General features: G+C 50.1%; 2 protein-coding genes and 1 pseudogene across 5 annotated transcripts; all 3 read right to left on the reverse strand.

The window, feature by feature from the left end:
• On the reverse strand, positions 1 to 3,313 carry LOC122111324 (saoe class I histocompatibility antigen, A alpha chain-like). Of its 2 annotated transcripts, XM_042684108.1 has the most exons (8): positions 3,250 to 3,313; positions 2,739 to 3,008; positions 2,251 to 2,526; positions 1,335 to 1,610; positions 1,097 to 1,207; positions 666 to 698; positions 493 to 540; positions 1 to 334 (listed from the first exon to the last, which is right to left on the reverse strand). In XM_042684108.1, the coding sequence occupies exons 1-8, from the start codon at positions 3,311 to 3,313 to the stop codon at positions 330 to 332; spliced, it is 1,083 nt and encodes a 360-aa protein (XP_042540042.1). In that variant the 3' UTR covers positions 1 to 329. The 2 variants fall into 2 exon arrangements, with proteins under 2 accessions (XP_042540042.1, XP_042540043.1); XM_042684109.1 differs by lacking the exon at positions 1,097 to 1,207.
• Positions 1 to 26,650, reverse strand: LOC122111320 (saoe class I histocompatibility antigen, A alpha chain-like). Of its 3 annotated transcripts, none has more exons than XM_042684100.1 (8): positions 26,547 to 26,649; positions 26,036 to 26,305; positions 25,547 to 25,822; positions 24,604 to 24,879; positions 24,360 to 24,476; positions 23,914 to 23,946; positions 23,741 to 23,788; positions 1 to 334 (listed from the first exon to the last, which is right to left on the reverse strand). In XM_042684100.1, exons 1-8 carry the CDS (start codon positions 26,608 to 26,610, stop codon positions 330 to 332), a joined length of 1,089 nt encoding a protein of 362 aa, XP_042540034.1. In that variant the 5' UTR covers positions 26,611 to 26,649; the 3' UTR covers positions 1 to 329. The 3 variants fall into 3 exon arrangements, with proteins under 3 accessions (XP_042540034.1, XP_042540036.1, XP_042540035.1); XM_042684101.1 differs by lacking the exon at positions 1 to 334 and adding an exon at positions 23,249 to 23,583; XM_042684102.1 differs by lacking the exon at positions 24,360 to 24,476 and having other exon boundaries at positions 26,547 to 26,650.
• LOC122111133 lies at positions 16,511 to 18,485 on the reverse strand (annotated as a pseudogene).
• Positions 26,651 to 27,119: the final 469 nt, after the last annotated feature.

The following is a 27,119-nucleotide window of genomic DNA, read 5'->3' on the forward strand; positions in this document are numbered from 1 at the left end:
CCACATCCACATTCTCTTTATCAGTGGGGAAGCAGCAGCTGCAGCTCAGAGCAAGGGAAAGTGAAGTCAGGGATGGGGAAGCCCTGGCCCCGCCTCTGCTGGAGCAGCAGCTGGAGGGGAAAGAGACCCAGGTCAGTGTGGGGAGGGTCCTGGTGCTCAGGGCTGGGCTGGCTCCTCAGTTCCTCACAGGAGGCTGACAGCACACAGAAGCCTGGACACAGTCAGAACCCAGGTACAGGAAGAGAAGTCAGGAGCTCATGATGTCCCAGGAGGGAGGAGGAGAGGCAGGAACAAATGCTGTGCCTCTCAGACCACACAAAGCAGCTGTGTCACACTGCAGGAGAAAAGCACAAGCACAACAATGCAGATCAGTCACTGTTAGCGACACACTCTGAGCAGGCCACTAACACCCAATGCATAGACCCTGCAACTACAACACAGCCTTCCCTGGGCCTCAGCCCTGCCCCCCATCTAGGGTCTGCAGGTTGTCACCTTTTTCAGCTCTGAGGGAAGCATCAGAACCCTGGTCACTGTCGTCTCCTGTGGTGGAAGAGAGGAACTGGTTAGAGAACACAGGCGTCACTGGAGGAATTCCGGGGTGCATGAGCTCCCACAGGTCCTGTCTGCACCACAACAAAGGTCACCTCCTCCCCCATGGCACTCACTTGCAGCCTTATCATAGCCTTCTCTCTTGTCACCTATAGGGAGAAACACCATGTGAGAGGCAGGACACAAGCAGTGCCATGAGGGCCTGGATGAATCCAGGGAAGTTTCTAGAAATGTGACCATAGAACCAAGGAAGCATCAGGAGAGAGGAGTGCAACAGTTGGGAAGAGAGACCCCAGGACCTCCTGGAGTGTGAGCTCAGTGGGCAGCTGAGTCCCTGTGGGCCTGAGTGCTGCAATCAGTTCCCATCACCACCCTCAGGAGGGGGAATTTTGTGTCCTTCGTTTTGCAGGTGATTTACAGAAGAGGAGCTGTCAGGCTGGGGAAGGCCCTGAGTGTGCTGCAACTTCCATTAGGAGTGCAGCTCACACTTCTGCCTGGGGCCTGAAACCCACAAGTGGCCCAGGAACTCAGACCTCCACTTTCCTACCTCTAGTCCTCTTCCTCCACAGCACAAAAACCACCAAAGCTACAATAACCAGAAAGATGCCCACACCAATGACAATTCCAGTGTTGTGAATGGTGGGCTGAGCAGGCGGCTCTGGGAAGAGAAGGGAAAGGAGGATGAGCACTGTGAACCCAGCTCTCAGTCCTTACCTGCTGAGAGCTGCACATGCCTCCTGCTGTCTCTGAGCACAGCTGTGCTCTGTGCCCTCAGCCCTGCTTACCCCATGTCAGGCTGAGGGGCTCAGGCAGCCCCTCATGCTGCACATGGCATGTGTATCTCTGCTCCTCCCCAGAAGGCACCACCACAGCTGCCCACTTCTGGAAGCTTCCATCTCCTGCAGGCCTGGTCTCCACCAGCTCCATTTCCTGGGTCTGCTCCTCTCCATCCCGCAGCCAGGTCAGGGTGATCTCCGCAGGGTAGAAGCCCAGCGCCCAGCACCTCAGGGTCATCTTATGTTCAGAGGTGGGGTGGAGGGTGATGTGTGCCTTTGGGGGATCTGAGAAGAACCCAGAAATTCAGATGCATCTCCTTGTCTCCCATGGACCACCGTGCAGGTCAGTTGACCATGCTGAGGATACGCAGCACAGTGAGTGGGGGCAGGGATGGATGATCCAGGCTGGAACTAGGCTTCTGGAATCATCTCCTAAGCCTTGCAGAGTCCTAGACTCAGTTGAGATCTCCATGGCCAGAAGCCCCTGATCTCTCAAGAGTTACTTTTCTCTGTCCTGGGTGGAGATAAGAGAGACTTTCTTCAAAAACGTGGAAGAGACTTCTAGCCGCATGGGGCCCTGGTTGAGGACAAATGCTGAGAGCCTCCTAGTGCTTCCAAGGGCCACTGCCGGAGTGGAAGGGCCAGCTGCACACTTGTTTCAGGGACAGTCTTCCCCTCCATGCATGGAGAGATGAGGAGAGGAAAGAGAGGAAGATGGAGAGAGAGAGAGATAGTGTGTGTGTTTCACTGTCGTGAGGTCAAGGTGGATTCCAGAGCCACTGTGTGACACAGCATGTGAAAGGCAGGGGTTCATGGTTGTCTGGGCAGGGGAAGGGGTGTGGTGGGCTGGGTCCCTTTTCCTCTCTGGCTGTGGGAGTGGAGGGGGACTTCCACAGGAGATGGAGGAGTCCCCGGGCCCTGGTACCTGTGCGCTGCAGCGTCTCCTTGCCGCGCTCCAGGTATCTGCGCAGCCACTCCACGCACGTGTGCTCCAGGTAGGCCCTCCAGCCCTCTGCCACACCGGCCTCCTCCCACTTGCGCCTGGTGATCTGAGCCGCAATGTCGGCCGCAGTCCAGGAGCTCAAGTCCTCGTTCAGGGCGATGTAGTCCTGGCCATCGTAGGCGAGCTGATAGTACCCGCGGAGGAGATGGCTGTTTGCGCTCAAGTCGCAGCCATACATTCTCTGTAAGGTGTGAGAAGCTGCCCCGCCCCCACGGTCAGCCCGCGCCCCGCGGGGACTTTGGCCTACACGGAGAGGACACCGGCCCCACCCCGCGGCTCTTTCCCGGGGTGCCGGTTCCCCGCAGCGCCCGCAGCCTGGGCTGAACCTCAGTCCTGAGACCCCGGGGGCTCGGGCTGGCCAGCGGGAGGCGGGGAGGGGTCGTGACCTCCGACCCGGCGGCGTCGCTCACCGTCCGCGCTCTGGTTGTAGTAGCCGAGCAGCGTCTGCAGCCACACTTGGTAAATCTGTGCGCTGTCCTTGCTGATCCGCGTCACCTGCTCCCAGTACTCGGGCGGCTCCCGCTCCACCCACGGCGCCCGCGGCTCCATCCTGGGGTTCGCGGCGTCGCTGTCGAAGCGCACGAACTGCGCGTCGTCTACGTAGCCGACGGCGATGTAGCGGGGCTCCCCGAGGCCGGGCCGGGACACGGCGGTGTCGAAATACCGCAGGGAGTGGGGGCCTGCGGGCGGGCGCGGGTGAGAGCCGGGAGCGCGGCGGGAGCGGAGAAGGGGTTCGGCACGCGGGAGACGCAAAGGGGGTCCGAATGACCCCGGCGGCGCCCAGCGAGGGCACCGAGGACGGGTCAGGCGGAGGGGACGGGGACGCGGCTGCCCGGGCCCTGCCCCCCGACGGCGCCTCACCCCACCGCCACCCCTCGCTCTACCCTGCGGACTCGTGTTGCCCACGGGTCCCAGACTCACCCGCCCAGGTCCCGGTCAGCGCCAGCACCCACGACAGCAGCCGCAGGACGGATCCGTGCGCCATCAGCCCAGCCCCAGAATCCGGGGAGAATCTGAGTGCTCATAGCTTCGCGGGGGACTTTAGAACCGGGAACCCCAGTGACACTGATTGGCTTCTCTAGAACCCGACAGCCAATAGTCGCGAGAACTGTGGTCGCGTCATCAGTGTCCGGGCAGAATCGGCTGAGCTTTCCCACCCAGAGCAGCTCTGTTTCTGAGAAGCTGAGATCTAGGCCAGGACACCTGAGCTTTGTCCTGATCCCTGTCCTCCTGCACCAGCACTCTATCCTAGCCTCTTCTGGGTTTGGCCTGAGGGCGAAGTCAGAGGTCCTCAGAGACTTTGCTTCTATGATCTATGCACACTCACACATTCATGTCGACCCCAAAGGTATTTGTATCATATGGGTTCTGTTACTATTCACTGTTAGGGCTGGGAATATGGTGTAGTGGTAGAATGCTTGCCTAGCATTCTAGGCCCAAGACTGGCTAAAAAAAAAAATCACTTCTAGATATGAGAGTCTTTATTTTTTTCTTTTTTTTTTTTTTGCTGGGGTGGGGGGGTGGGTCCGGTCGTAGGCCTGAACTCTGGGCCTGGGCATGTCCCCTGAGCTTCTTTAGCTCAAGTCAAGTTATCACTCTACCACTTGAGCCACAGCACCACTTCCAGCTTTTTCTTCATATGTGGTGCTGAGGAATCAAACCCAGGACCTCCTGCATGCAAGGCAAACGATCTACCACTGAGCCACCTCCCAGCCCATAAAACAGTCTTTAAAGCTGATGGCTCATGCCCTGTAAGCCTCTCTACTTTTGAAGCAAAGATACGAGGATAGAGGTTCAAAGCCAGCCAGGGCAGCAAGGTCCTTGAGACTCTTACCTCCAATTAACTACCAGAAACTGGGAAGTGGTACTGGGATTCTAGATGATGAATTGCTAGTTTTGAGTATAAATGCTCAGGGACAGCACCCAGGTCTGAACTCAATCCCCTTTGACCAAAACAACAACAGGCCTTCAAAGTACTTGACTTGGGGCTAGGAATGTGGCTTAGTGGGAGAGTGCTTGCCTAGCATGCATGAAGCCCTGGGTTCAATTCCTTCATTCCACATAAAAAGAAAAAGCCAGAAGTAGCACTATGGCTCAAGAAGTACAATGCTAACCTTGAACAAAAAGATGTTCAGGGACAGAGCCCAGACCCTGAGTTCATCAAGCCCCAAGACTGGAACAAACAAACAAAAAGCTTGACTTTTCCTGCTCCTAGTGGCACATGATTTTAATCCTAGTTACTCAGGGGTCAGAGATCTCAGAATCCCAATTGGCAGTCAGTTGGGTCAGGAAACTGGGAGATACTTTTCTTTTTCCTTTTTTTTTGCCAGTCCTGGGGCTTAGACTCAGGGCCTGGGCACTGAACCTGAGTGTCTTTTGCTCTAGGCTAGCATTTTACCACTTGAGCCACAGCAGCACTCTTGCTTTTTCTGTGTATGTGGTACTGAGGAATCCAAATCCAACCCAGGGCTTCATGCATGCTAGGCAAGCATACCAGTAAGCCACATTCCCAGCCCTCTTATCTCTAATGAACTACTCAAAAAACCAGAAGTGATGCTGTGGCTCAAATGTTAGAGAGAGCACTAGCCTTGAGCAAAAGAAGGTCATGGACCATGCCTGGTCCAATGACCAGCAAAGATAAATAAATACATGACTTGACAGAAATGGAGGACAGAGGGTGAACAAATGCAGCAGTGCTATGCACTAGATGTGCATGTGAAAAATAAACTATACAACTAGTGGGTGATGCCAGAAGGGAAAAACTGGGAAGGCAAGGGAAGGGCTGACATTGTCCAAAAGGAAATGTTCTGTTCACCTGACTTCTGAAACTGTAACCGCTGTGCGCTCACCTTTAACATAACAATATAATCTTCAATTGTTTATAATTCTAATAAGTTTTTGCAAGTTAACAGAAAGAATTGTTTATTAGTCTTGTGTGGTTTTGTGTGTTGCTGCTAGTTTCAGGCCCTGGGTGCTGTCTCTTAGCTATTTTGCTGAAGGCTACCACTCTGCCAATTGAGACAGAGCTGCACTTTTGACTATTTTGCTGATTAATTTGCAGTCTAGAATATCATGGTTTTCCTATTCTGATTGGCTCTGAATTTTGTAATGGTGCCAACATGGACAAAATCCACTTGGCTTTTTCACTCACAGCTGGTACTCTACCACTTGAGCCAAACATCCAGTTCCACGTTTTTGTTGGTTAATTGTAGATAAGAGTCTCTCAGATTTGTCTGCCAGGGCTGGCTTCAAATATTTTTTTTAATTAAAAAAATTATTTTTTGGGTCCTGTCATGGGGCCCGAACTCTGAGCCTGGGCGCTGTCCTTCAGCTCTTCAGCTCAAGGCTAGCACTCTACCACTTGAGCCCCAGCGCCACTTCCAGCTTTTTTTCTCCTGCTTATATGTTGCTGAGGAATCGAACCCAGGGACTCAAGCATGCAAGGCAATTGCTCTACCAGGGAGCCACCTTCCCAGTACCCAGCTTCAAATCTTTTTTTTTTTTTTTTTTGTGGTCCGGTCGTGGGGCCTGAACTCTGGGCCTGGGCGCTGTCCCTCAGCTCTTCAGCTCAAGGCTAGCGCTCTACCATTTGAGCCACAGGGCCACTTCCGGCTTTTTTCTTTTTGCTTATGTGGTGCTGAGGAATCGAACCCAGGGCCTCATGCATGCAAGGCAAGCGCTCTACCACTGAGACAACTTCCCAGCCCCCTAGCTTCAAATCTTGATCCTCAGACTTCAGTCTGATTATAGGTGTGAGCCCACAGTGTCTAGTTGGTACTGTGATATTTTGAGATATACCACTCTAAAATCTGAAGAGCTTACGTGCAAAGAAAATCTCTTCTTCATAAGGAAAAAAGTAGAACTGGAAAGATGTAAGTTCTGTAATAGACAGGAGATTCCACAGCTCACACTGCCTCATCTTTGCCAGGGCTGGGTTCTAGGAAGCTGCTCATACACCAAACTGTTCCTGCAACCATCTCTGGGAGGTATCCCCAACACAGCCACTCACCCTTTGTGTTGAGAATCCCTTTCCCTTAAGCTAGCTTGATTCAGTTTCTAGTACTCAGAACCAAAAACCTCTCAATAATGTTTTCATGTTTGTCTTCTGCTTTTCCATAAAACTGTTTGATCTACAAGAAGTATAATTTTTTTTTTTGAGTGTGTGTGTGTGTGTGTGGGGGTTAGTCGTGGGGCCTGAACTCTGGGCCTGGGTGCTGTCCCTCAGCTCTTCAGCACAAGGCCAGTGCTGTACCACTTAAGCAATAGTGCCACTTGTAGTTTTCTGGAAGTGGAGATAAGAGTCTCACGGACTTTCCTGTCCAGGCTGGCTTTGAACCGTGATCCTCAGATCTCAGCATCCTGAGTAGCTAGGATTACAGACCTGAGCCATTGGCACCCAGCTGGGAAGAAATTTTTTGTCTGTTTTGTTCACTTGTGATAATCTAAGTACTTATAATAATACCTGGCCCATCATTGATGTTCAAAAATGTTTACTGAATAACAAATATTAGCCTTTCTTAACAGTATTTTCCATGCCGAGTTTTATTCAGTGTATACTTCCCATTTACTGAAGAAATTTCAGCCCTGCAATTTGGTCTTTATTATCTGTCCACACTGCTTTGGAAAGATTTTCAAAGTCACTGTTTCCAACTATTTTTCTCCTCCTCCTTTGCATGGTTGAAGCTGATGAAGGAGTTTTTTTGGCCGGACCCACATGCCTTGTCTTGGGAGGATTAAGAGCAGCATCGCCCTCTAGTGGAACAGGGCTTTGTAGGTCAGAACCCCACGCAGGTGTGGTTTACAGAAATCCAAGAGCATTAGGGGCTGGGATATTGTTCAGCTGTGGTCAGGGCCAAGCAGACAGCAGCAATCTGTAATGGAGGCTAGAGTTGGGACTACAAGTGGGGGTCAACAAGAAAGGGAAAACTGAGTTACCACAGCTTCAATCCTCAGATCTTGGCCTCTTGAGGAGCTACAAGTAGTACAGCCTTGCTTCTGACTTTAATGGGAAATTGGAGACAAGTCTCTCAGATTTGTCTGCCCAGGATGGCTTCAAACCACAATCCTCAGATTTCAGCCTCCTGAGGATTACAGGTGTGAGCCACCATCACTCAGCTGATTCCATGTTATTTTCTCAGAACGGAAGGAAAAAGACAGCTGTTGAGGGATGCGAAGTTGAAGCCCTCCACTAGACCAGTGGCCTTTGTGTTTTGTTCTTGGCTTCCCTCACTGAAAATAATTTGCTCTTGTTCCATCCATGTCCTTGAAAATTCCATTATTTTGTCCTTTGAAATGGCTTCATAATATACCATTGTATATAGGTACCCCAATTTTTGGATCCACTCCTCAGGAGTGGGGCATCTGGGTTGTTTCCAAAACTTCTGCCATCTAATATGGAGTGTGAAAAAGTAAGTTGGGTCCATGGCATGGGAGAGTGCTTCTCGGTGAGTAGGCTTCTTCAGTGATGGGAACAAGGAACAGCTTTGCCACCAGGCCTCACTGTCCTAAACCCACTAAGCAATTGTCACTTGTCACCAATTGATTCCAGTTTCCTGTCTGTTTACAGACACATACATAGCCAAGCAGCAGCAGCCCCCCCTCTTCATCAGCTGCATGCACACACACACACACACACACACACACACATACACACATAAACCTGCTTATCTCCATGAAAACTTGCAGCTAGCAGCTGCAAGTCACTTAGCCAGGGCTAAGTTCCTCTGAGGTTTGCTTTTAATTAAACCTGTTGTTTCTCAATGTCATTGCTCATTCAAACCTTAAGCCCTTTTCTGACAAACTTGTTGGATGCAAGGCAAGTGACACACAAGAAGAGATCTCAGGGGCTAGGAAGGTGGCTCAATGGTAGAGCTCTTGCCTTGCATGCCTGAGGCCCTGGGTTCGATTCTTCAGCACCACATATGCAAAAAGAAAAAAGCCAGAAGTGATGCTGTGGCTCAAGTGGTAGAGCACTAGCCTTGAGCTGAAGAGCTGAGGGACAGTGCCCAGGCCCAGAGTTCAGGCCCCACCACCAGATTTCCTCCCCTCCCCCCCCAAAAAAAGAAGAGATCTCAGAAATAGTGTCCCGACCCGCAGGATGTCAACGAGGGCGGTGAACCTAAGCGAGAAGGAATTAAGGAGCAAGAGACATGAAGAATGACAGCAAGACAGGGATTCTGATCAAGCTGCCAATTTTTATTTTTCACACAGGGGTATTTATATGCTTGGAATAAAGAAGCTTTTTCATTGGCCGTTAAGGAAGCTTTTTCATGGGCCGTAGCAGCTGCAGGATGTTTGCTTAGGGCAGGGGGAAAGGGTGGTCTTTAGCAGTTGCAGGATGTTTGCTTAGGGCAGGATGAGGGTCGGATTCTGTAAACTCAGCCTCAAGATGTTCCAGTGAGATAGTCAAGCCTATCATGTTGAGAGACTCAACCTTTGGCTCCCGACATCTCCCCCTTTCTTATTTAGAAAATTGACTATTAATTGTTGGCTGCTCTTTTTAAGGGGGTGACAGAGGCTCTGTTCTTCTAAGGGCCCAGGGTTTTTCTCCGCTCCTGAGCGAGCGTCCTCACTCAGGGAGGGGAATTTTACAGGCCTTGGCATGTTTTTTGAGGAGACGGCTTATGGGTATGCATGCCAACCGTCATGCACCAGAGCTTGCCACTCAGGGGTCTTGGGTTTTGGGATCTCGCGGATCCATCCCCCTGCAGTCTTACGTGCATCCTTGATTTGAGCATTTTTTCTTCCTCCCATAGGTGCATCTTCCCCCAAGCGGAGGGGCCTATAGGAGGAGGGGCGAACCTATCCCTTATGGCAATAGGTCTTGACTGTTGAATGGTCAGGAGTTATGAATAAGGAGAAGGGTTTTCTAAATAAGAAAAAAAAGGGGGGGTTCCCACTGGAACAAGCTCATGGCAAAACACTAATTAAAGCCTGGGGTAAATCCTAGATCTCAATGCCTTGGTCTGCCATATCAAGGTGATGGTGATGAACCTGTATGGGCTTAGAAGCCAAGAGATCAATCTGTTGTTTAATAAAAGTTACAAGCCTATTTAAAGCAATCCTCCAATGTTGGTCTGTACTGTTGCGCGAAGGTAAGCCACTTTGTTTCCACAGTCAACCGTTTGGCTCCAGGTACGGGGGGGGGGGGGGGGGGAGGGGCGAAAATAATCCCCCTTTGCATTCACAGGGGACACCAAAAAGAGTGGTCATGAGATTTTTTGTAGCTGGAGGGCCAAGGCCACCATATACAAAACCCCTTTAAAAGAAACATTTCAAACAGGAGGGTCCACGTCTGGAGTTCTAGCTGCATCTGTAAGAGAAAAGGAATCATCCTCAGGGGGAAGGTTTCCCCTGGGTTGTGGTAAGCCATTAACCTGTTTTATCAAGCGTTCTGGCAGCCACCTGGGGGCCAATACTAAAAATCCGAATACCCAAGCCCATGTTTATCTGTTTTTTGGGTAGCTTGGATGGGCTCAACGGTTCCTTGTCCTGATTTTCTAAGACCCATACCAGGGACAAGATCCATACGGAGCATTTGATGCATAACCACAGAATTGGGACTAGCAAGAATAACTTCCATCTGGGTCAAGATATCCCGGCCCCATAGGTTAACAGGTCAGGAACAACAAAAGGAGTAACAGTTCCCCTATTGCCCTCTTTGTCAGTCCAATTAAGATCCCTGGAGCTGACCAAAGGGTTTTTTGACTGCCCTATGCCTTTAAGGTCAGTTAGGAACGAGGTAAGGGGCCATCTTGGCGGTCAATATTTTTGGGAAATAACTGTGGCATCCGCACCAGTGTCCAAAATTCCCTGAAACTCCTTTCCTTCAATTCGCAGGGTGAGGGTGGGTCTTTTTTGAGTGATAGGCTGAACCCAATACGCATCAGAAGACCCCAAAGAAGCAGTTCCTTATGGTGTGGTCTGAGCAGTGGAAGAACCCCCTGAATTTAATGGGAGCAGTACCAATTGTGCAAGCCTAGTTCCAGCTGGAATAGCTGCAATCCCATTAATGGCCGTGGCCAAAATTTTTATTTCACCTGTATAATCATTATCAATAATACCAGGAAAAACTTGGACACCTTATAAGGTAGCAGAGGCTCTTCCAAGAATAAGGGCACACATATGAGGTGGAGGGGGTCCCAGGGTCCCAGTGGGTATTATTTGAGGTCCTTGCACAGAGTCTAGTACTGTGTCGGTGGCGGCACAGAGGTCCAGTCCTGCACTGCCTGGGGTTGCCCGCTGGAGGGAGGCAATCGTGGAGAGAGGTGGGGGGCTTGTGTAGGACCGGGAGTTTGGGAGGGGACAAACCCTATTGCCCCTGGGCTTGTCTTGGGGATAGTCGGGGCCAGCCCGAAAAACGAGAGAGAATGGGTTGTCCAAGGGCATTTGTTTTGGATCTACATTTGTTGGCCCAATGACAGCTCTTACCACATTTGGGACAAACAGTGGCAGGGAGTGGTCTACCTGTAGCTTTGGAGGGCACTGCCCCTTCACTTTGTTTGCCGATGGGACATTCGCGTGCAGAATGGCCAGGTTGTTTACAATTAAAACAAGTACAAGAGCCGGGGACTGAACTTTGAAATGCCTTGGTAAAGGCAGCACCTATGGCGAGCCCCATGGCATGAGCGGTCCCTACTCCAGCACAAAGCCTGACGAATTCAGAGAGGTCACCCTTGTTTTTATGTGGCCGGAGGACATCTTGACATGTCGGGTTAGCATTTTCAAAGGCAAGATGTTTAACAAAGGCACTTTCACTTTCACTCGGCCCAAGAGGCCTTTCTACAGCCAAGTTAAGCCGTGAGACAAAGTCACTGTAGGGTTCATCTGGCCCCTGTCTAACTTTTGCCAGGGAAGTAGTAGCTGATCCCTTTTGAGGGAGAAGCTTCCAAGCATAAAGGCCAGCATTTTGAATTTGTGCCAAAAGTCCGGTAGGAAAGTGCGCCTGTTTAGCATTGGTATCAAAGGGCGCATTACCCAAAAGTTTAGTATAGGTCCAGGTTTTTGAAGATGTTTTAGCCAAATTTTTTTGCGCGGTCGCTCTACATTGTTCCTTAAAGTCTGCATTCCATAAAACAAAATCACCCCCACTAAGAGTGGTGCGGGCCAGGAACTTCCAAACATTAGGGGTGAGCCAGCGCGCACTTTGGTTCTCTAACAAGGCTAACGTATAAGGGGCAGTCGGGCCATATTGGGCACATGCATTTTTAAGCTTTTCAACAAACCGGAGGGTAAGGCTCTTACACTCTTGTTGGCCTTTTCCCTGGGCGGGTTGTTCCTCTTCATCCCCAGTATCCTGTTCCTCATCCTCCTTTTCCTCCTCTTCTGATTCGTCCTCCTCACCCTCTGAGGTCCTATCTGTCTGGTTCTGAGTTACTGGAAAGGCGAGAACTGATTGATGGCGTGATCTAACCTTAATTTTATCAGGCGGTTTTGGCGTATCTGCCAAGGCCAGTGTGTGGAGTTCATAATCAAGGGACCGCAGTTCTTTTAAAAGTTGAAGGTGTTCTCGCCTATGTTGAAGGTGTTCGCATAAAGGGGCCAGGTTATGTAAAGGGGGGAGAGAAAAAACATCTGGAGGGGCAGTGGGCCCTTGAAGGGCCGGCCACAAAAGGAAGGGGGCGCATAGGAGGGATGCGGAATATTTGGGGTAGAGGGTTTAGTCTGAGGTAGAGGGTGACTGAGTAAGGGGGGCCAATCAGGCTGACAATATTGGGCCGCCTCCTCTTCCAGGGTGGCCTCCTCCTCAGGACTTAAATTATCCTGAGGGGAACGGGCAGCCTGGAGTACAGGATAAAAATGTTCATCTACCTTTTGAGAGGGAGTTTCAAGCTATTTTAGGGAGGTTTTAGATTTTTGAACAGGATTTTCAGTAAATTGACCAGAAGGCATATTTAATACAACCGATGGGCAAGCCGCGGGGGGCCGAGAGGCATGTTGGAGAACCTCCTCTCCCGTTTTTACAAGTTTTAAAATTCCACTATCAAATAGAGAACATTTTAAAATGTCATTAATCAAATTCCAATAGGAAAAGGTGGTAGCAGGAACCTTTTCCGGACCAAAGGTTTCATAATAATCTTTTAAACAATCTCATACTCTTTGCCATCTTTTTGCATCTATGATTCCTTCAAAGGTGAGCCAAGGACACAAGTCCTCTATGATGAGAAAAATAATTGTAAATCCCTTTTCTTAACCCGCGTTCCCCGTGTCTTGAAGGCCTCCTTGAGGTCTGACAGAAATAGATCATGTGACGACATTGCTTGTCCCATGGTGGGTCACTCACCATGGGCCGTCCCCACTCTCCTCCTGGATCTGTCTCTCGGCGGGGTCTGTCGAGGCGATCTTGGACTGTACTTGGCCAAGTTTTCCCGGAGGACAGTGTTCCTTCCTTAGTCAGAGGCTCGTGCCCCACGTTGGGTGCCAGTTTGTCCCGACCCGCAGGATGTCAACGAGGGCGGTGAACCTAAGCGAGAAGGAATGAAGGAGCAAGAGACATGAAGAATGACAGCAAGACAGGGATTCTGATCAAGCTGCCAATTTTTATTTTTCACACAGGTGTATTTATATGCTTGGAATAAGGAAGCTTTTTCATTGGCCGTTAAGGAAGCTTTTTCATGGGCCGTAGCAGCTGCAGGATGTTTGCTTAGGGCAGGGGGAAAGGGTGGTCTTTAGCAGTTGCAGGATGTTTGCTTAGGGTAGGATGAGGGTCAGATTCTGTAAACTCAGCCTCAAGATGTTCCAGTGAGATAGTCAAGCCTATCATGTTGAGAGACTCAACCTTTGGCTCCCGACAAAATAGCAATGTGTACACCACAGTACCAATATCTTTTACCTTTCAGGGCATTCAAATCAGGAAAAGACATACTTCATCCCTACTCCAGTCCAATGCATAGAGTAGATGAGTTGGCCTTGGTCCTTGTGTCTGGCAAGAGAATTCCAGCAAGACAGGAAAATCATAAGGGTCAGAGGAAAGCTTGTTAGAAGAAAAGACAGCACAGAGAAGTGAGAAGGATCTAGCCCAAATGACCCTTGCTCCTCATGCTAACTGCATTGCTGACCCAAAAGGAGATGACATTTATGAGTGAATCAGCTATATTGATCCACCAGGTTCTGCATTAGAAGCTGATGTTTGTTTGTTTTTTCATCAGATTATCTGCTTAAACCACCAAAGGTTACTTTCCACACCAGAATCTACCACTGCAACAGCAGTCAAGAGCCAGGGAGCGCTCAGACCCAACATCCTTACACACATATACAGGGTTAGCTGCATCTTGTTCCCTTCTGACACACTACAACCTTGCAGATCATGTGGTTGGAAGCACAGCCACTCAGTATTTGAGCAACAGAGCAGAATATGACAGGATAGCCAGACAGTGGACACAGAGATACCCCACTGATTTCAAACCATTTGTATGCAGTGTAAAGGAACCAAAGTCGTCTTCTCACTGTGCTGCAAATCTTTATACCCTTTACAATGTGGGCTTCTGTGCATGTGTTATCTGACTCTACTCTTTGCTTTTATCCTTTGGAGACTGGGAGACTCTCTCAAAAGGTAAATGCTATCAAGAGTATCAATTTGTAGCTGTAGACTAATTATGTTTAAAATGTCTAATTAGCCGGTTCGGGTAGTTTTATCCACCAACTGACTTAAATCTGAGGCTAAAGGTTCAAAGCCAGCCATGCAAGAAAGTCTGTTAGATTCCTATCCCCATTTCTCTGCCAGAAAACCGGAAGTAGTACTATGGCTCAGAGTGGTAGAGCATTAGCCTTGAGCAAAAGATCTCAAGGACAGTTCTCAGGCCCTGTGTTCAAGCCCCTCGACCAACAAAAAATAAAAAATAGAAAGAAAATATCTCTTTGTACTTGTTGCTAATGGCTCATGCCTGGAATTATTAGTGACTCAGGAAATCCCAGTGAGTCTAAGGACTACTAGTCTGTGAGACTGGTATCTTCAATTAACTACCAAAAAGTCAGAAGTGGTGCTGTAGCTTAAGTAGTAGAGTACTAGTGTACGGGAACTCAGGTCAAGAAACACAGAAGCCACCACTTAAGAGGCCCAATTAGGAGTCTTTCTTGGAGAGCAGGTAGACTGCTGATAGACTCTTTCTCAAAGACCAGCAGCTGCAAATACAGCTACCACAAAGCTTATGTAGAACAAATCCACATAAGTTGTGAGGAATTTATCCTAACAAAAGTAGTGTACAGAAGCAAAGATAACCAGATGAAGACACTGAAACCCAATAAAGGTGTTAAAAAGAATCAAAGACAATTATCTAAGGGAAGGAAGACTTTCCTGGAGTTTAGCAACTCAGGACACCTGTGTAATCCCAAGAATGTCCTCTATCACCTCTAGAGTGTTTCAGGGCTGTGTGGGAAGCCCCCTGTGCCCAGCAAGGCACCAAGATGGCTGTAAGGACAAGGCCTATTGCTTCAAGCATATTGCTTAGCCCCAACCTCCTAACTTCACAAGCTTTAAGAGAAAAAAACCTCAGGGACAGATCCCAGGTCCTGAGTTTAAGTTCAAGACCAGGCCCATATTCTACTGACAAGTCTTGCTTTTGAGGAGCTATCTATCTATCTTGGCATTGATCCTAGTGCTTGAACTAAGATTTTGTGTGCTGTCTCAGAGCTTTATTTTTATTTTTATATTTTTGTCAGTCATGGGGCTTGAATTCTGGGCTTGGGGGCTGTCCCTGTGCTCTTCAGCTCAAGGCAAGAGCTCTACCACTTGAGCCACAGTGCCACTTTCCATTTTCTAGTGCTTTAATGGAGATAAGGGTCTCACTGTCTTTTCAGCCTGAGCTGGCTTTAAACCGTGATCCTCAGATCTCCGCCTCCAGAGTGGCTAGGATTACAGGCATGAGCCACCAGCACCCGGCCTTATTTTTTATTTTAGGGCTAGCACCCTACCACTTGAATCACAGCTACACTTGGAGCTTTTTGTGGTTAATTAGAGATAAGAATCTCATGGGTTTTACTGCCCTAGTTGACTTGGAGCCACAATCCTCAGATCTCAACCTCCTGAGTAACTAGAATTCCTGCATGACCCATTGGGACTCGGTTTCAATATATATTTTGTGATGTACTAAGGACACTTGTCCTAAAGTCTACAAAATGTGTGTGTGTGTGTGTGTGTGTGTGTGTGTGTGTGTGTGTGGTGTAGCCAGTATTGGGGGCTGGAACTCAGCGCCTGAGCACTGTCCCTGAGTGTGTTTTGCTCAAGGGTAGCACTCTACCAATTGAGCCACAGCAGCATGTCTAGCTTTTTCTGCCTAGATGGTACTGAGGAATTAAATCCAGGGCTTCACCCATGCTAGCTAGGCAAGCACTCTACCACTAAGCCACATTCTCAGCCCTATCAAGTATTTTTTTAAACATATGACATAGGTTTTACTCTTAAATGATTTAGTAATATATAATAAGTTCTTAAGTCCTAGCATCTAGTCTTTTTTTTTTTTTTTTTTTGCCGGTCATGGTGCCTGAACTCTGGGCCTGGGCACTGTCCCTCAGCTCTTTAGCTCAAGGCTAGTGCTCTACCACTTGAGCCACAGTACCACTTCCAGCTTTTTCTGCTTATGTGGTGCTGAGGAATCGAACCCAGGGCCTCATGCATGCCAGGCAAGCACTCTACCACTGAGCCACCTTCCCAGCCCCATCTAGTCATTTTGATTAAGGTAAACTAATAGTAGCCCAAATAAGTACATTAGTATTCATTGCTCTAACACTTACCCAGAATAGACTCTTTAAGGCTGGCTGCTGCTTTGTACCAGTTACAAATCACCACTTACTACTTTTGTATAGAAAAAGCCCCTGACCATTTAGAAAGTGTGAGGGAAAACATTGCTTGATCCCTTCTTTCTTCATAGGATTATACTTTTTTGTTTGATCCTATTAAAATCTAAGAAAATCTACCCCAAGTAATTGTAACCCCTCTGTAAAGTATTTTCACAATAAACATAAAAAAAAAGAAAAGAAAAAGGTGACACTAATACATTCCTTGAGCTGAAAACAGACAATATACACTCATTAAATTCCTGAAAATTAGAGGTAAATAGATGGCCCTTTGAACAAATACCAAATTTATTCAAAGGACCTAGACTGAATACTCTGCAAAAAGTTCAGGGACCTACAACAGCGTCCAGAAATGATGGAATGTCTCCCAGAACAGAGGGGAGGGCGTCTACACACCATCCATAGAAGGAGCTTCTCCTGTCCTATCCATGGATGTGACAGTGCTTGTAGATTTCTGATTGGATGTCACACACAAAGGCCAAGAGGGTTTCTAGAACTTCCTCCCTGTTCTGCCGGAAGTCATTCTAGAGGATGCTCATCTTCTCCTTGGTCTCCTCCTCACTGCTGCAGCTGCCATGGGATCCCAGTGCCCAGCTTCCTTGGCCTTGAACTCTATCTCCCTCTGCAGGCCGTGCTGTGCCATTTCAGCCTGGGCTTCCCTCTGGCCTGCCTCACCCTTTGGTTCTTTAGTTTGTGGATCTTGGACACCTTCTCCATGGCATGCATCTCAGCCTGCAGCAGCTGCTGAATCCCCTGTCCACAGTGGAGGGGACGCAGAGGCAGAGCAAAGGCCCTACTAAGTATTATGCTGTATCTTAGCTAATTCATTCTCTGTATGCAGTCACAAAAGTAGCTGTGGATGACTGGGAATGAAGGCATTTGTATTAAGCCGGGATCTCTTTCTCCACTCCTTGGTTCATGCCAGTGACAGTGTTTAACGTTTGTCAGTTTGTAATGGGAGAATTTCCTTTTATTTATTTTTTGTTTTCTTTTTCCTTTTATTTTTTGTAGCTCGGAGAACACTGATGTATCATGTCAAACCCAATGACTTTGCTCCTGAAGGCACAGTGTCCTGTCCTCACGTTTCCTGCAGTCTTGAGAGAGATGATTGCTGATGAAACACAAGTTGTGGATGTGAAGACAACAGCAGCTCAGCCCATCTCAGCCATCCTGCCCCATCTTCAGGATTACAGAGATTGTGGCCTTGGTCTTGAATCTGGAGAACTGAAGTCTTTTTGTTTTTTTCTTGGTTAGTTGTGGTGCTTGAACTGTGGGCCTGAGCACTGTCTCTGAGCTCTTCAGCTCAAGGCAAGCACTCTAAGACTTGAGCCACAGTTCATTTCTGGTTTTCTGGTGCTTAATTGGAGAATAGAGACTCAGGGACTTTCGTGCCCTGGCTGGCCTTAAACCATGATCCTCAGACCTTGCCTCCTGAGTACCTAGAATACAGGAGTGAGCCACTGGCCCCTGACTTTTTTTTTTCATACCTGAGGTTTGAATTCAGGGCTTGGGCTCTGTCGTTGAGCTACTGCTCCTGCTTCCTCCTCCTCCTCGTCCTACTCGTCCTCCTCCTCCTCCTCCTTTTCCTCCTCCTCCTCTCCTTCTTTCTTCTTCTTTTTCTCAAGGCTAGCACTCTACTACTTCAGCCACAGTGACACTTCTGGCTTTTTCTGTGTATGTGGTACTGTGTTGTACCAAAGCTTCATGCATGCTAGGCAAGTACTCTACCACTAAGCAAAGTACTCTACCACTAAGCAACATTCACAGCCCCCAACTCTTTTTTATATTAAAATACCTACCAATAAACCTAACCAAGAAGAATAAAGACCTCTACCATGAAACAAAAGGAGTTGATGAGAAAGACCTCCTATGTTCATGAATGGGCAGAGTTAAAACTGTTGAGCTGCTTGGAATGGGTGGGTTTTTAGGAAGAGAAGTGGTGCTGTGGCTCAAAACGATAGAGCGCTAGCCTTGAGTACAAAAACTCAGAGACAGCGTCCAGACCCTCAGTTCAATTCCAGGACAACCTCCAGACATCAAAAAAAAAAAAAAAAAAGGAAGAGAAGGGCAAGGAACCGGTTTGAATGAGCCTGTGTGAATCCTCTGTAGCTGTCAGGTTTAATGAACCTCTAGTTGGGTGCTCTTTGGCCATGAGGCGAGTAGGGTTAAGGATTAGAGTCTCAGCAATTGAATCTGGTGGTTTGGATAATTTGCATATCCCCAGTGCTGGGATTACAGGCATGTGCCATCACACCTGCTGGCCCACACTGCTTCAGGATCTGCCCTGAGTCTGGGTGAAAGTTCTGCCAGGCCCAGAGCCAGCTAAGTAATGCTGCTCCTGCTTCCATACTGACATCTCACAGCATGATGTCTACTCAAGGCAGCAAAGGCTGACACATTTCCCTAAAACAGGAGGTAAGAGGAGATCTTTTACTTATCTTTCTCTGTGACTCTGTCAGTGTCTTTATCTCTCCCTCCTCTCTCTCTCTCCATCTGTCTTGAACCTAGGGCTTCTTACAAACTGAGCTTGCTTGCCTAACTGGCACTCTACTACTAGAGCCACAAGTCGACCCCAGCCTTTTTACTGGTTACTTGAAGATGAAATCTCTCAGATTTTGCTGCCCAGGCTGGCTTTGAACTATGATCCTCACATCTCAGCCTCCTCAGTAGCTAGGATTCCAAGTGTGAGCCAGCAGTGCCTAGCTGGTGCATATTTTTCTTAGTAATCTCAGTAAGATATGCTTCACATAAAACCTTTTTAATCCATCAGCATTAACTAATTCACAGTATTATAAAAATAAATCATATTATATTTCACTTAAATTGTATTAATATAGCATAAATTGTACTATTTTATTTGCATTACTATATATTTTCTCCTTCCTGGGGCTTGAACTGAGGGCCTTGGCACTGTCCCTGAGCTTCTTTGGCCCAAGGCTAGGCTAGCAGTCTACACTTACACCACCGTCCACTTCAGCCTTTTCTAGTACTTTATTGGAGATCAGAGTCTCATAGCTTTTCTTTTCAGAGCTGGCTTTGAATCACAAACCTCAGATCTGAACCTCCTGAGTGCCTAGGATGACAGCTGTGAGCCCCTGGCTGATTGTCATGATTATAAAGCTAACCACTCAGGAGGCTGAGTGCAGAGGTATCAAGGTTTGAGACCAGCCTGACCAGAAAAGTTGAAGAGACTCTTGCTCAGCAATTACACGAAGATATAATAGGGCTCCATGTGAGTGTCAACGGGGAGAGCAACAGCCTAGCAAGCTGGACACCTGAGTTCCAGCTCCAGAAACAGCGCCCCTCCCCTGCCCGGCCTTCAGAGGGCTGGTGACGCCCTCTAGCGTCGCGGCTCCCGCACAGCCCTGGTTACCAGCTTTGCAGTGAAGTTGCTGGGCAGATGCCAGCTTCATTTTCACTATGGCCACTGCTTTCTCCACTGAGCTGGCAGGTCGGTTCCCGCTGACTTTAGACGCCCATGGCCCCCGCTCTCGCCTCCCCAACACTTCCAGCTTTTTGGGAGTTAACTGGGGATAGAGGTCTTCAGGACTTCCTTACTGGGCTAATTCCAAACCACAATCTTCAGATCTCAGCCTCCTAGGTAACTAGAATTAGTGATGTGAGCCACCAGCACTTAGCTCAGACCTGAATGTTTTAGTCCTTATCAATAAATTAGATGTCAAGAAAAGCTTTGAGGGCTGGGAAGGTGGCTAGTGGTAGAGAGCTTGCCTTGAATGCATGATGCCCTGGGTTTGTTCGATTCCTTAGCACCACATAAGGAGGAAAAAAAAGCCAGAAGTGGCGCTGTGGCTCAAGTGGTAGAGTGCTAGCCTTGAGCTGAAGAGCTGAGGGACAGCGCCCAGGCCCAGAGTTCAGGCCCACGACTGGACTACCCCCCAAATAAAAGGCTTTAAATAATGATTTTACCACCCACGGGGCTACTGCACCTATTGAGAGTATGAACTGGAGTCGACCAGACTGGGATCCAAACCCACTTACTGAAAAGGGGTCTCATCTATTTGTTATTTCCTGTGGGAATTTTCTGGGGAAGCACAATACAACCTTATACCTCCAAATTGGTATAAGGGCCACAGACTGCCCAAAATTGCACAAATTTCAATTGATGAGAAAAACTGAGCATAATGCCAGCCATATACAAAGCAATGGATACCTATGCCTTGAAAGGGCTGTATTTATCCAAAGGTTTTCAAGTACCAAAGCTGACATCTTTCTGCCTCAGAACTATTGTAGGTTTTTTGTTTGCTTTGGGTTTTTTTTCCCCATCTGTTCTGAAGCTTGAACTCATGGTCTGGGGACCAACCCTGAGCTCTTTTGCTTAGGTTAATGTTCTATCACTTTGAGAAACAGCAGTACTTGGATTTTCTTATAGTTCCTTCGAGATGTGTCTCGTGGACTTTTCTTCTTGGACTGGTTTTGAATGGTGATTCTCAGATCTCAGCCTGCTGAGTAGCTAGGATACTGGGCATGATCCACAGGAGCCAGGCTTCAGCACTTACATAGTTCTAAATTGATAACAAACACCTACAACAAAAAGCTGGAGTTATATCGCCATCATGTGGTCATATTTGGAAACTACAGGCCTGAATAGATTAAAACTATGCTCTGGGACATTTGTGTTTATCTTCTGTGTTCATTTTCATTAAACATCTCCTTCCACTTAGAAAAATGTCAGAGATTTGAAATGTGGCTTAATTGTAGAATGCTTGCTAACATGCATGCAGCCCTGGATTTGATTCCTCCTACCACATAGAAAAAGCTGGAAGTTGCCCTGTGGCTCAAGGAGTGGAGTACTAGCCTTGGACAAAGCATCTCAGGGACAGGCCCTGAGTTCAAGTCCCAGAACTCGGAAAGAAAATGTCAGTTGAGGGTTGGTGAGTTATGCCAAAAGTGCAATTGTGGCTCAAAGTGCTCTAGCACTAGCTTTGGGTGAAAAAGCTCAGGGACAGTGCTTAAGCCCGGAGTTCCAGCCCAACAAGTGACAAAGAAAATCACTATCAAAGTCAGTAGTGTAGATCCTGCCTATACTCCTACCTACTCAGGAGGCTGAAGTCTCAGAATCATGGTTTGAAACCAGCACTGACAGAAAATTCTCTGGGATTCTCCTTTTCCAAAAGTAGGAATTGAACCGTGGCTCAAGTGGCACACTAGCCCTTACCTAGAACAAGCTTAGGGGAAGCACACAGCCATGAGTTCAAGATCCAGGACTGGAAGCATACAGAAATCCCTCAAGTGAGAATCTTTTCTTCAGACCTCTTCTCAAAGATGCAACTCAGCAAATCCCAGATATCTGGCAGTCCACAGAACACAGGTAAGATCAAACCCCAGGGACTTTGCACAAGAGGATCTTTACGTTACCAACACTTTCTCTAGATATCCTCTTGGGAAATTTTGTCACAAGTCTCAAAAATTCCCTCCCAGGTCATGATGAACACCAGTCCCACAGGTAGATCTGTCCCCACACCCACACCCAGAAGCACACCATATCATCTCTCCATTAGCACTGCCTCCTCCTGCATGAAACGGCCCTTCCTTGCTCTGTTAGAGACCCTGCCACCTGCCCCTTCTAATAGCACACATGCTCCACAGGATGCCAGTTCTGACCTCCTTTGACTTTCTGAGGGATTCCAAATTCAATCTGCAAACCAACTCCAAAGTCTTAAGAACCACACTGTTAAGTAATCAGAGCAACAGCCCTATTGTCTGGCAGGAGATTCCCGTCTTAATTTGTTTCTGAGAATGAAGTTGAGAAGAAGGAAGTGTTTTGGTCAGGGTTTGAAAGGACTGAGTCCACCTGGCAGGAAGGGCGGGGCAGAGCAGAAGCACAGCGCCTCTCCTGGCAACAGGAAGCAGAGCAGGGCAGTAACAGTCAGGGCCCAGAGAAAAACACAGCCCTCAAGGAACCCCACAGTGGGGTCCCATCTTCCACAGTCCACCAACTCCCAGAACTCTCTGCAGGTTTTGAATCCATCAGTGGATGACACCACTCTCTAGGTCAGAGCCCTCGTGACCCATTCTCCTTGAAAAGCCCTGACACACACATGGATATGAACTCCACTTCCAGGTCCTCTTAGCCAATCAAGATGGCGATCATAATCCCTTCCTGACTCTGCTCTTCAATCCAGGAATTTGGGTGGGAGCAGAGCTGGGGCTAACCAGAGCTGAGGGCAGGTGGAGGGAAGGTGGGCAGAGAAGAGGCAGAGGATCAGGAAGGGAGCTCACAGGAGAAACCTGACATCCCTCCTCTCTGCTCCTCCCACAGGGGGCTCCCTTGAGGGCACTGGGGACAGCACAGAGCCACACTGGAGGCAGCAGTGCTAGAAGGAAAGCAAGCTGCCTCACATTGCCTTTCTCCTCACCACACACACCCTGTGCAAGGCTGCCTGGTGCTTTGGGAGGCAGTGACAGGAACACACCCCGTGCTGCTGTCACAGGGACACCCAGAGGGCCAACAAGACACCAGCTCATGCAGGATGACAAGAAGGGACATAAGTATGGAGAAGAACTGATGGTGCCTTAGTAGAGGACTCAGGCCTGAGCCTAGTCTCACCTGCACAGTCTGTGCTGTGTCCTGGGCAAAAAAAAAGCCCTTTGAAACTGTAAAGTCTCTGATCATAGGTTCTCATGGAGAAGATTCTAGGAAAATAACACAACTGAGGAGCAGGGAAGACAACCCAGGTGAGGACTGAATACATAACTGTCCAGGATGGACTGAGCTCTACTAAACAGGCAACCCTGTCCACACTTGGCTGCTCACAGCCTACCCATGACTTGGCCCACCACACTCAGCTCAGCAAACATGATTCTGGAATATAATCATGTTTTATTTTCTATTTCTCGTTTTGGAAATCATTCATTGATTTATTCAACCTTTTTTCTTGATCCAGTCGTGGGGCCTGAACTCTGGGCCTGGGCTGTGTCCCTCAGCTCTTCAGCTCAAGGCTAGCGCTCTACCACTTGAGCCACAGTGCCACTTCCACTTTTTTTTTTCTGCTAATGTGGTGTTGAGCAATGGAACCCAGGGCTTCATGCATGCAAGGCAAGTGCTCTACCACTGAGCTACCTTCCCAGCCCTCAAACTTATTTCATGACAACAATTTGAAACACAGACCCACATCCACATTCTCTTTATCAGTGGGGAAGCAGCAGCTGCAGCTCAGAGCAAGGGAAAGTGAAGTCAGGGATGGGGAAGCCCTGGCCCCGCCTCTGCTGGAGCAGCAGCTGGAGGGGAAAGAGACCCAGGTCAGTGTGGGGAGGGTCCTGGTGCTCAGGGCTGGGCTGGCTCCTCAGTTCCTCACAGGATGCTGACAGCACACAGAAGCCTGCACACGGTCAGAACCCAGGCACAGGAAGAGAAGTCAGGAGCTCATGATGTCCCAGGAGGGAGGAGGAGAGGCAGGAACAAATGCTGTGCCTCTCAGAGCCACACAAAGCAGCTGTGTCACGCTGCAGGAGAAAAGAACAAGCACAACAATGCAGATCAGTCACTGTTAGCGACACACTCTGAGCAGGCCACTAACACCCAATGCATAGACCCTGCAACTACAACACAGCCTTCCCTGGGCCTCAGCCCTGCCCCCATCTAGGGTCTCCAGGTTGTCACCTTTTTCAGCTCTGAGGGAAGCATCAGAACCCTGGTCACTGTCGTCTCCTGTGGTAGAAGAGAGGAGCTGGTTAGAGAACACAGGGGTCACTGGAGGAATTCCGGGGTGCATGAGCTCCCACAGGTCCTGTCTGCACCACAACAAAGGTCACCTCCTCCCCCATGGCACTCACTTGCAGCCTTATCATAGCCTTCTCTCTTGTCACCTGTAGGAGAAACACCATGTGAGAGGCAGCACACAAGCAGTGCCATGAGGACCTGGATGAACCCCCAGCCTTGAACTCGTGGGAAGTTTCCAGAAATGTAAACATAGAACCAAGGAAGCATCAGGACAGAGGAGTCCAACCCTTGGGAAGAGAGACCCCAGGACCTCCTGGAGTGTGAGCTCAGTGGGCAGCTGAGTCCCTGTGGGCCTGAGTGCTGCAATCAGTTCCCATCACCACCCTCAGGAGGGGGAATTTTGTGTCCTTCGTTTTGCAGGTGATTTACAGAAGAGGAGCTGTCAGGCTGGGGAAGGCCCTGAGTGTGCTGCAACTTCCCATTAGGAGTGCAGCTCACACTTCTGCCTGGGGCCTGAAACCCACAAATGGTCCAGGAACTCAGACCTCCACCTTCCTACCTCCAGTCCTCTTCCTCCACAGCACAAAAAACACCACAGCTACAATAACCAGAACTGCAAAGATGACCATGCCAATGACAATGCCAGTCTGGGGAATGGTGGGCCAAGCAGGCGGCTCTGGGAAGAGAAGGGAAAGGAGGATGAGCACTGTGAGCCCAGCTCTCAGTCCTTACCTGCTGAGAGCTGCACATGCCTCCTGCTGTCTCTGAGCACAGCTGTGCTCTGTGCCCTCAGCCCTGCTTACCCCATGTCAGGCTGAGGGGCTCAGGCAGCCCCTCATGCTGCACATGGCATGTGTATCTCTGCTCCTCCCCAGAAGGCACCACCACGGCTGCCCACTTCTGGAAGCTTCCATCTCCTGCAGGCCTGGTCTCCACCAGCTCCATTTCCTGGGTCTGCTCCTCTCCATCCCGCAGCCAGGTCAGGGTGATCTCCGCAGGGTAGAAGCCCAGCGCCCAGCACCTCAGGGTCATCTTATGTTCAGAGGTGGGGTGGAGGGTGATGTGTGCCTTTGGGGGATCTGAGAAGAACCCATAAATTCAGATGCATCTCCTTGCCTCCCATGGACCACCGTGCAGGTCACTTGAGCATGCTGAGGATACACAGCACAGTGAGTGGGGGCAGGGGTGGATGATCCAGGCTGGAAGTAAACTTCTGGAATCATCTCCTAAACCTTACAGAGTCCTAGACTCAGTTGACACCACCATGGCCAGAAGCCCCTGATCTCTCAAGAGTTACTTTGCTCTGTCCTGGGTGGAGAGAAGAGAGACTTTCTCCAGAAACGTGGATGAGACTTCTAGCCACAGGGGGTCCTGGTTGAGGACAAATGCTGAGAGCCTCCTGGTGCTGCCCAGGGCCACTGCCAGAGTGGAAGGGGCCACACTTGTTTCAGGACAGTCTTCACCTCCATGTGGAGGGAGGGAGGGAGGGGAAGAGAGGAAGATGGGAAGAGAGAGAGAGAGAGAGAGAGAGAGAGAGAGAGAGAGAGAGAGAGAAAGAGTGTCTTTCACTGTGGTGAGGTCAAGGTGGATTCCAGAGCCACTGTGTGACACAGCATGTGAAAGGCAGGGGCTCATGGTCGTCTGGGCAGGGGAAGGGGTGTGGTGGGCTGGGTCCCTTTTCCTCTCTGGCTGTGAGAGTGGAGGGGGACTTTCACAGGAGATGGAGGGGTCCCCGGGCCCTGGTACCTGTGCGCTGCAGCGTCTCCTTGCCGCGCTCCAGGTATCTGCACAGCCCCTCCACGCACCTGTGCTCCAGGTAGGCCCTCCAGTGCTCCGCATCACCGGCCTCCTCCCACTTGCGCCTGGTGATCTGAGCCGCCATGTCGGCCGCGGTCCAGGAGCTCAAGTCCTCGTTCAGGGCGATGTAGTCCTGGCCATCGTAGGCGAGCTGACGGTGCCCGCGGAGGAGACGGCCATCTGCGCTCACGTCGCAGCCATACATGCTCTGGATGGTGTGAGAAGCTGCCCCGCCCCCACGGTCAGCCCGCGCCCCGCGGGGACTTTGGCCTACACGGAGAGGACACCGGCCCCACCCCGCGGCTCTTTCCCGGGGTGCCGGTCCCCCCGCAGCGCCCGCAGCCTGGGCTGAACCTCAGTCCTGAGACCCCGGGGGCTCGGGCTGGTCAGCGGGAGGCGGGGAGGGGTCGTGACCTCCGACCCGGCGGCGTCGCTCACCGTCCGCGCTCTGGTTGTAGTAGCCGAGCAGCGTCTGCAGGTCCACTCGGTTCGTCTGTGCGTTGTCCTTTTGGATCCGCGTCTCCCGCTCCCAGTACTCGGGCGGCTCCCGCTCCACCCACGGCGCCCGCGGCTCCATCCTGGGGTTCGCGGCGTCGCTGTCGAAGCGCACGAACTGCGCGTCGTCCACGTAGCCGACGGCGATGTAGCGGGGCTCCCCGAGGCCGGGCCGGGACACCGCGGTGTGGAAATACCGCAGGGAGTGGGGGCCTGCGGGCGGGCGCGGGTGAGAGCCGGGAGCGCGGCGGGAGCGGAGAAGGGGTTCGGCACGCGGGAGACGCAAAGGGGGTGCGAATGACCCCGGCGGCGCCCAGCGAGGGCACCGAGGACGGGTCAGGCGGAGGGGACGGGGACGCGGCTGCCCGGGCCCTGCCCCCCGACGGCGCCTCACCCCACCGCCACCCCTCGCTCTACCCTGCGGACTCGTGTTGCCCACGGGCCCCAGACTCACCCGCCCAGGTCCCGGTCAGCACCAGCACCCACGACAGCAGCCGCAGGACGGATCTGGGCGCCATGAGCCCAGGCCCAGAATCCGGGGAGACTCTGAGTGCCAGTAGCTCCCGGGCGGACTTTAGAACCCGGAACCCCAGTGACACTGATTGGCTTCTCTAGAACCCGACAGCCAGTAGCAGCAAGAGCTGGTGCCGCGTCACCAGTGTCCGGGCAGAAGCGGCCGACACAGGTTGGAGAAGAAGTGAAACTGGGGAGACTGGGAATCCGCAGTGCTGAGCTTCCCCACCCAGAGCAGCTCTGGCTCTGACACGCTGAGATCTAGGCCTGGACACCTGGGACTTTGTCCTGGTCCCTGTCCCCCCGCACCAGCACTCTGTCCCAGCTACTTCTGGCTTTTGCCTGAGGGCCAAATCAGAGATTCTGAGAGAGTTTGCTTCTATGATCTCTGAACATATTCATGTCGACCCCAAAGGTATTAGTAACATGGGTTCTGTCACTATTCACTGTTAGGACTGGGAATGTGCTTAGTAGTAGAGTGCTTGCCTCCCATGTTTGAAACTGGGGATCCATT

Source organism: Dipodomys spectabilis, unplaced genomic scaffold (assembly GCF_019054845.1).
Source record: "Dipodomys spectabilis isolate Male_0828 unplaced genomic scaffold, ASM1905484v1 ptg000085l, whole genome shotgun sequence".
NCBI classification, from domain to species: Eukaryota; Metazoa; Chordata; class Mammalia; order Rodentia; family Heteromyidae; genus Dipodomys; species Dipodomys spectabilis.